The 9,421-nt window shown below is 39.9% G+C and overlaps 1 protein-coding gene across 1 annotated transcript; it reads left to right on the top strand.

The window, feature by feature from the left end:
- LOC110656021 (transmembrane ascorbate ferrireductase 2) lies at positions 1-1,577 on the top strand. The gene is made up of 4 exons (XM_021812533.2): positions 1-305; positions 466-514; positions 823-1,022; positions 1,116-1,577. Exons 1-4 carry the CDS (start codon positions 162-164, stop codon positions 1,419-1,421), a joined length of 699 nt encoding a protein of 232 aa, XP_021668225.2. The 5' UTR covers positions 1-161; the 3' UTR covers positions 1,422-1,577.
- Positions 1,578-9,421: the final 7,844 nt, after the last annotated feature.

Here is a 9,421-nt window from a genome sequence, read left to right as displayed (position 1 = left end):
GAAACTTCCTTTTATGATCTACCAGCAAACAAAGCAAAGCACAGATCCAATACCCAATTCAACTCAAAAACCCTAATTACAAAATCTATATATTCCTCTCTCTTTCTTTGTCTTCGCCCTCTTTCCCTTGTCTACCTGCAATTACAATTAGAGTTAAAACAATGGGAGTTCCGGTGATCAAATTCCCAATCTTCGCTGTAGTCAGGTTACTGGGGTTGGTAGTCGTGGCTCTTGTGCTCATATGGACGGTGCTTTACAGGGGAGGATTGGCTCTCGCCTCCGATAGCAAAGATCTCATCTTCAATGTAATGTGAAGCCTCCAATGGCAATGTTTCTCTCATTTCATAATTTTCTATCTGCAATTTTAATTTGAAAACTGGATTTCATTGTTGACTTTCATTTCTGTTTTTTGGGTTTTAGTGTTTGGCTAACTTTAAAGTAGTTCGTTGTCGTGCTCTCTTGTAGGTCCACCCTGTTTTAATGGTGGTAGGGTTCATACTCATGAATGGTGAAGGTAAGTACCCGTTTTTTCCTTTTTAGATATAAACGCACACTAGAGGGTGGAGCAGAGATAATTAATTTAAATGGGGAGGATTTATAAATCTAAGTGAACTGTTGAATGCTTCTATAATTTTTCTTGAGATGCTCCCAAAATTATGGACATTAGTGATAACTTGGTCATTAGTGAATTATGGATTTGAGAAGTAAATTAATAACCTGTAGACATTCTTAACTAAAATCATGGATTTGAACCTGGTCATTAGTGATGCCATGCTGGTATTTCTGAATATTGTTTTAAATATTTGTTGTGGAATATTACAGCCATGCTAGCCTACAAGACAGTTCCGGGGACAAAAAGCTTCAAAAAATTAGTTCATCTTATACTACAGTTCCTTGCTTTTTGTTTAAGCTTGATTGGTGTATGGGCTGCTTTGAAGTTCCACAATGATAAGGGCATTGAGAATTTTTACAGCTTGCATTCTTGGTTGGGTCTAGTTTGCCTGTTCCTCTTTGGCATCCAGGTATTTGAACATTTCATCATCTTTTTTGATGACCCAATTCTTTTTTTCCCCCTTGTAGCTAAATAATTTTTCAAAACCATTTCTTGTTCAAAGTGGGCTGCAGGATTTGTGACATTCTGGTACCCAGGTGGCTCAAGAAATAGCAGAGCCACTTTGCTGCCTTGGCATGTATTCTTTGGTGTATATATTTATGCCCTGGCTGTTGCCACTGCTACTACTGGTATCTTAGAAAAAGCCACATTCCTCCAAACCAACAAAGTAATATCACGCTATTCTACTGAAGCATTGCTAGTGAACTCGGTGGGTATCTTGATTGTTGTTTTAGGTGGTTTCGTTGTCCTCGCAACAATTTCACCTCTGCATGCCAAGGGTGATGTCACCAGAAATGCAACAGAATAGGCATAAAATGTATATTACCATTAAATTGTCATTGTCCAGCAGCTGTATTATTTACTGGGTGTGAATCAGGGGCTTGTTCTTGTTACAAGATGAATAGATCACAGAAAACTAATTGAAAATTGTGTTTGAATAATGGTAAAGAAATGATTAACTGGATTTTGAGTTTGGTTGGAGTGGTTTGTCTGTTCTTAAAACTGAAACTATTGCTTGGGTTTAACTGGCATAAAGGAAGGCTAAATGTTTGTTTCCTTTCTTTTTCCCTTGCTAATCAATGATTTTCAGCAAATCTGATGGGAGTATGAATGTAGTTTATCATAAATGTATGTATAGTTTAACATAGTGGTATTAAAGCTATCTTCAAAATCATAATGGATTGAATTCGAATTTTAGTTAAAGCCAAGTGAATAGATAATTAAAAAAAAAAAAAAAGGTTCTCTGGGCGAGAAAGAAAAACGAGATTGTGTCAATTGCAGAATTGATGGTGAGGTTATCCTAAAATTTCAATTGTCGCATCAGCGAATATGTCAATATAAAATTGTAGATTAGGGTTTCTCTAATAATTGCTTTTAGTTTTTTAATCATTGAACGTTTTTAGGTCGCAAATTGTATTTTTCATAACGGATAGTGGAGGATGATAAAGATGGAAATGGGCATTACAAATTACCTTAAATGTATTCTTATATTTTGATAATGAACCAAAAGAGTCAATCTTCATAGCTCTTTTAACATTTTATCATCTTTTTTGATGACCCAATGCTTATATTTTTTCCCCTGATGATGATTGCATGCAAATTACCTGGAGGATTGAACTCTTGAGTATTGAGACCTGAATTGTTCTATTCAATGTTCATGGCTCTGTCAAAGAACATGTATCTACCTCATTTCACTGACGATACCATTATCATAGAACGCCAGCATGACACTCCTTCAAATCTCAAACTCCCATATAGTGCCTCATTATGGTAAATATCATACACGATCGCTCAACTTGTACGTAATTTTATGTGTATTTTTATAAAAGTTATTAAACATTTATTTTTTTCATAAAATTAACTGAATTTTAATTGAATTTTAATTTAATTCTATAAAAGTTATTGTGACAGAAAATTAAAGATTTTCTGGTTAACTAATTTACCTTTCAACTACTTTACAAGAAAAATTACCTAATTACCCTTACTTTTTCTCTATTCTATTCCCCACCTCTTCCCAGCTTTCGCAAATGGCCGATACCAACCAAAGCAAGAAAAGTTGCCAAGCCGATTTAGAATCCTCCTCCTCCAACCAATCCCAACTCCTTTTCAAGAACCACCTGAAGCCCAATTCATTAATCCTTGTGATATTAGATAAATAAACAAGCTTTTAGATAAGTGAGACATGTTTGTATATAAAGTATTCGTATGTATGCTATCAAGAAAATTGGTGTGCATATGTCCTTGGAAGGAGTCGGACATCTTCAGGGCACAAACATATGAGCTTATATAAACAAGGCCCCATCTTAGAAGAATCTGGATTCTCCTTAAGCCTGATGAGATAGAAACCTACTTAGCAACACTCCTATCTTTTTCTCAATGTCACCCAAAACCTGAATCAAAGAAGGACGCCTGGCCAACTTTCACATCAAAGCAGTCGTATAGTTCTCATAATGAAAACTCCAGATGACTGACAGCCTCGTTAGATGAATTCACCACAACAAACACTAACCCACATTGCGGTAAACGTCATCAAAATAACATAACCAACATGTTGGGAAACTATATGGACAGCATAATTAACATCTATCATTATGATTACACCACAATCTACTTACAAGAAACAAGAAATGGAGATTCGAAACTACACAAGCATAATCCTAGTAATATTCAACTTGTTTAAAGCCTAAAGCCTTTCATTTATAAGACCAACATATGCACTCGTTTGGATAAACCAGTCAGATGAGGAGTTTAATATGCTCATATGACTAGTTATCATGCGTCTTTGTTGGCCATCTTGTACTAGGACTATTATTACAAAAGACAATCTGATGGGACCTCTTAAGTATATTCCTAGGATTAAGATAGCTCACTTGCAATGACTTTACACGTGTGAGATGAGTATTGGCGTGTTAATTCTATAAATAAAAATCCCTCCATGGTAGAAGGACAAGATCCAAATTCACCTTAGCTACTTGATGCATACTAGATACGATCTGAATCTTTAATTATCACCTTGAATCCATGTACTCGCTCTTAAAGTCCACTTCATCCAAGCGCTTAGTCCTTTCCCTTACCCGCTCCATCTTATTCAGCTTAGGCACATAGACACCTTTTTTTTCTCGATTAAGCATAGAAAGCTCATTTATGAGACTCAATATGCAGACAATTTCTTTAATTTTGTGTTATCTAGGGACCTGGATGAAGTTTTGGTCCCTACAGTTCTTGTGCTTGAGATTGAGCATGTTTTGAAGCCCGGTAGAATTGGGGCTATGTTTGTGGGTTTTAGTGTTTGAACTTAAATAGCTTGATTAGGTTCGTTACAATTGTGTCATCATTAGTAAAAGCCTTCAGTATGATACATGTTGGTTAAGTTCATGAGTATGCATTGGTGGCTTTCTAGAAAAGATTTGAAAAAGTTGGTTATTGAGCAATTCCATCTACCTGTTGATTGCCATTCTTTTTTGAACTTATGGAACATCCAGAGGCCCTTGTGGAGGAGAGGGAAATGGGATTTGAGAAAAAGTGTCACCACCCAACCTATGGGCCGAACCGGCACTAGGACCTAGGCCAGCCTAAAGCTCCCGAGGCCCGTAGTAAGCCTAACTGTTCATTAACCCAACTCTAAGGCCCATTTGGGCCCAATTTCAAGAAATCAACCGGACAGAGTCCGGCCATAAAGTGGACCTTTCAACGGGGAGTTTTTGACTCACCCGACCTGTAAACAAAATAAATACTCAATTGGGGAGCTCAGTTTACCCTTCACATACTCATAACATCATAAAATAAATGGGAGCTCTGCTTCCTCATCCAGTCCATCAACATGCATAGAATAATAAGTTTACAGGTCCAAAATAGCAATTTATATTACAGACCCAATTAACATGAATATTTTCAACACATACGAAAATTCTAGGAATAAATAAAATTACACAAATATTGATAAACAACCTGCAAAGGAGAAAAGCAGGTTAACCACAATAAAATCCTCTTATAGCCTGAAAAAAAAATATTGAACAGGAGTGAGCGTTCGACTCAGAGAGTAAAATATCAATTTTAACCATAATCTCTATAACTATCTAAAACTAATGCACCCTGTAGAGTGAAATGCAACACCAGCAATAATTTCACATCATAACATCAAAAAGGTAATTTGGAGCACTCACGCATCCAGCAATATCAATCATATATATATGGGAGCTGATCCCCTATACAACTCTCTTAGTTCCAACTGTGCGAGCGAAGAACTCAGCTCGGACTTCCACTTAATAACCAAATCGGGGTCCCAGCGAAGAACTCAAGCCGTGTTTAACCCGAAGGACCGGGTCCCAGCGAAGATCTCAAGCCGTGTCTACCCGTTCTATCCATAGTCCACACCACATCACACGCACGCCAACGCACGCACACTGCTCCAAATTACCACAACAACATACATGGCACTTTCACAGTTATGAATGTAACATAAATCGTGCCTAAAGTTTATCTACATAGATATATGCATATAAGTGATGCATGGGCATGCTTGAACATATAATAATAGTGAAATTACAATTAAAATTAATATTTTACTCACAGACTTGACAACGGTCATTGTGGCGGCTGGGCGGAGGAAGAAGGCTGTCCCGGCTCACCTGACAATTACATTATAATTACTTAACACAATTGACTCAATACAATTCATGAAAAGACCAAATACGTTCTAAGTCGTGCCGAAAATCCGGCAGAGTCTCCCCTATACCTAGGACCTACCCAACCTGCAAAAGAACTCAAAACACACTTCTATATTCACAACTCATATATCCACAATTCAATCACATCACACAGCCCCTCCTGGGCCCATCAAATCAGTCATCCATCACAATATGTAAAATTTCAATTTAGTCCTTATAATTGATCGTTTTTGCAAAAACTACCCAAACAAGCTCTAAAAATTCTAAAACTTTTCCCCGCGGTCCTTAGCAATATTACTAGACTATTGCAAAAAGAATCATAATTTTCTGAGCTACCACGAATATTTTATGAATTTTTAATCCTATTTAAGCACTAAAAAATTACGAAAAAGTAAGGTTCGGGTTTACCTTTTCCGATTCCGACTTCGGGGACGCGCTCGGGACGTCTGACAATGGGGGGGTAGCCAAAATCTCGGTCCAATTCGGAGACTTTTTCAGAACGGTGCATGCGGCGTAAATTCACGCATCGGTCAACTGTCGAATTTCCGCGAATTGAGGATACCTACACGGAGCCCACAACACGAGGGTTAGTACATAAATTTTTCAGAATTTTCTAAGCTCATTTAATGCTCGAAAAGACACTGCGAAGTTCCGTGGGACCCACCGAAAAACGGTGTCGAAAAAATTTGAAATTTATGTCGCCGCGAAGCTCTCGACGAGTGAAGCGCTCTGGTACTCTCAGTTTTCTCGTGGGATTCACGGTTTGCGAGAAATCTAGCCGAAAGTCAAAATGGGCTAAAACTTCCCGGGCAAAAATTGGACAAACCGCTGGATAGATTTCGGTGTTCTTGGTGTCCATGGAAAGCTTTTGACGAGTAGATGAGTTTAGACACAAGACCTGGTCCGATTGGTGGCCGGATCGGTCGGATTTTGGCCGGGAAGACTAACGGTCGCGCGCGCGCGTCGCTCCACTTCGGGCGCTGTTTTCCAGCGTTCCAGGACGCGGCTGGCCGTGGGGGAGGGGTGAGGCCGTGCGCCGGCGAGCTGGGGTGGCAGGAGAGGTGGCGGCGCGGCAAGGGGAGGAGGGAGGAGAGAGAAAAAGAGAGAAAAGGGGAGAGGGGTCAGACGCGCGCGGGGAGGAGGAAGAAAAAGAAGAAGACCGGTCTGATTCGACCGGTCCGATCTGATCCTGTTCAATTCGGCTGGTTCGATTCAAAATACAAAATTTTGAATTTTTACTCTGCCTCAGGACCGAAAATGAGGTCCAAAAATTCCGAAAAAATTCTAGAAAACTCAGAAAAATTTATAGACTCCAAATATATTTTTAGTTTTGCCACGTGGTTTTTAAATTAATTTTTTAAAAATCATCAAAAGTTATATTTTCGGAAAATCTAACCCGATTTTTAAAATTCGAAAAAATCTCAAATAATTTCTTAAAATTTAAATAAAATTAAATTACCAATATTACTCATAAAATAATAAATTTAAAATTTTTGGGGTGTTACATTCTTCCCCCCTTACAAAAAATTTGTTCTCGAATTTTACACAAGGCAGAATAAAGTACATGATTACACATTGAACAGATAAGGGTACTTGCTACGCATGTCCCGTTCTGACTCCCAGGTGCACTCTTCCACTGACTGACTCCTTCACAAAACCTTAACCATAGGGATCTGTTTTGACCTTAGCTGTCTCACTTGATAGTCCACTATGGCTACGGGTTGTTCCTCAAATGTCAAATTCTCTTTTAGCTCTATTACATCTGGCTGTAGTACATGAGAAGGATCTGGAATGTATTTCCTGAGTATGGAGATGTGAAATACGGGATGAACGTGAGAAAGGTTGGGTGGTAGCTCAAACCGGTAGGCAACTGCTCCAACTCTATCAGTAACCTCAAAAGGTCCAATATACCGAGGTGCCAACTTGCCATTCTTTCCAAATCTCATCACTCCCTTCATCGGAGAAACCTTCAGGAATACATAGTCGCCTACTGCAAACTCCACATCCCTCCGTCTGGGGTCTGCATAACTCTTACGCCTCGAAAAGTTTTCAATCGTTCCCTGATTAAAGGAACTATCTCTGAAGTGTACTGCACTAGGTTTACGTCATGCAGCTTCGCTTCTCCCATTTCCATCCAACACAGAGGAGACCTACACTTTCTTCCATATAGTGCCTCATAGGGTGCCATCTCTATGCTGGAATGGTAACTGTTGTTGTAGGCAAACTCCATCAAAGCTAGCTGATCATCCCATTGACCTCCAAAATCCAAAACACTCATGCGAAGCATGTCTTCCAGTGTTTGGATTGTCCTTTCAGACTGTCCGTCTGTTTGAGGGTGGAAAGCCATACTAAAGTTCAACTGTGTGCCAAGTGCCTCCTGCAACTTCCTCCAAAACTGAGAAGTGAACTGGGGCCCTCTGTCAGATATTATGGAAGCCGGAACTCCATGTAATCTGACTATTTCTCGAATGTAGAGTCGGGCGTACCGTGCCACAGAATATGTAGTCTTCACAGGCAAGAAGTGAGCTGATTTAGTTAGACGGTCTACAATTACCCATATCGAATCATATCCTCGCGTGGTACGAGGCAACCTAGTCACAAAATCCATAGTGATCATTTCCCACTTCTATTATGGGATAGGGAGCTCTTGCAGCTTCCCTGACAATCTCTGGTGTTCAAACTTCACCTTCTGATAAGTCAAGCACTTGGATACAAAGTCTGCTATGTCTCTCTTCATGCCATTCCACCAGTAGCTATCTTTCACATCATGGTACATCTTGGTGGAACCTGGGTAGACATTGTACAGGGTATAGTGTGCTTCTCGCATGATTTCATCTCTGAGATTGTCCACATCGGGCACACATATCCTAGAACTTTGCATAAGGGCGCTATCATTGGCAAACCCGAACTCACCACCTTCACCTTACTGTACTCTTTCTATGATCTTCATCAATTATTGGTCTCTGTGCTGGGAAACTCTAACTCTGTCTCGCAAGTCTGGCCTCACCGAAAAATGAGCCAACAATACCCCCTCATCTGAAAGATCTAGGATTAAACCTTGATCCATTAACTCATGTACTTCCCGAATCAACGGTCTTTTCTCTGCTGATATGTGTGCCAAACTGCCAGAAGATTTTCTGCTCAAAGCATCTGCTACTACATTGGCCTTCCCAGGGTGGTACTGGATAGTGCAATCATAGTCTTTCAGAAGCTCCATCCATCTCCTCTGTCTCAAGTTTAAATCCCTCTGTTGGAAGATGTACTTCAAACTCTTGTGGTCGGTGTATATCTCTCACACTTCACCATACAGGTAGTGTCTCCAGATTTTTAGTGCAAAGACTACAGCCGCCATTTCCAAATCATGGTTGGGGTAGTTCTGCTCATGCCTCTTCAGCTGTCTTGAAGCATAAGCCTCTACTTTCCCATTCTGCATCAAAACACACCCTAGGCCAACTCTGGAGGCATCATAGTACACGGTGTATCCTTCACCACTCATAGGTAGTGTCAACACAGGGACGGTGGTTAGACACTCCTTAAGCTTCTGGAAGCTCTTCTCACAGTCATCTGTCCAAATGAATGGAACATTCTTCCAAGTTAACTTAGTTAGGGGAGCCGCTATCCTGGAAAAATCTTGCACAAAATGCCTATAGTAGCCAGCTAAACCCAGAAAACTTCGCACCTTAGTGACTATTGTAGGCCTAAGCCAATTAGTTACAGCTTCAATTTTCTTGGGATCCACTTGAATGCCATCACTAGAAACCACGTGTCCCAAGAATGAGATGCTTTCTAGCCAAAATTCACATTTTGAAAATTTGGCATATAGCTGGTGCTCCCTCAAAGTCTGCAACACCATTCTCAAGTGCCACACGTGTTCTTCCTCAGTCCGAGAGTATACCAAAATGTCATCTATGAATACGATGACAAAACGGTCTAAAAATGGCTTGAACACCCTGTTCATCAAGTCCATGAAGGCTGCTGGTGCATTAGTGAGTCCAAAAGACATCACCAAGAACTCATAATGACCATATCTTGTCTTGAATGCCGTTTTGGACACGTCCTCATTCCTGATTCTCAACTGATGGTAGCCTGATCGCAGGTCTATCTTGAAAAAGAATCTAGCCCCTTGAAGCTGATCAAACAG

Source organism: Hevea brasiliensis, chromosome 9 (assembly GCF_030052815.1).
Source record: "Hevea brasiliensis isolate MT/VB/25A 57/8 chromosome 9, ASM3005281v1, whole genome shotgun sequence".
NCBI classification, from domain to species: domain Eukaryota; kingdom Viridiplantae; phylum Streptophyta; class Magnoliopsida; order Malpighiales; family Euphorbiaceae; genus Hevea; species Hevea brasiliensis.
The sequence above is the reverse complement of the archived record's forward strand: the minus strand, read 5'-3'. Positions and strand labels throughout refer to the sequence as shown.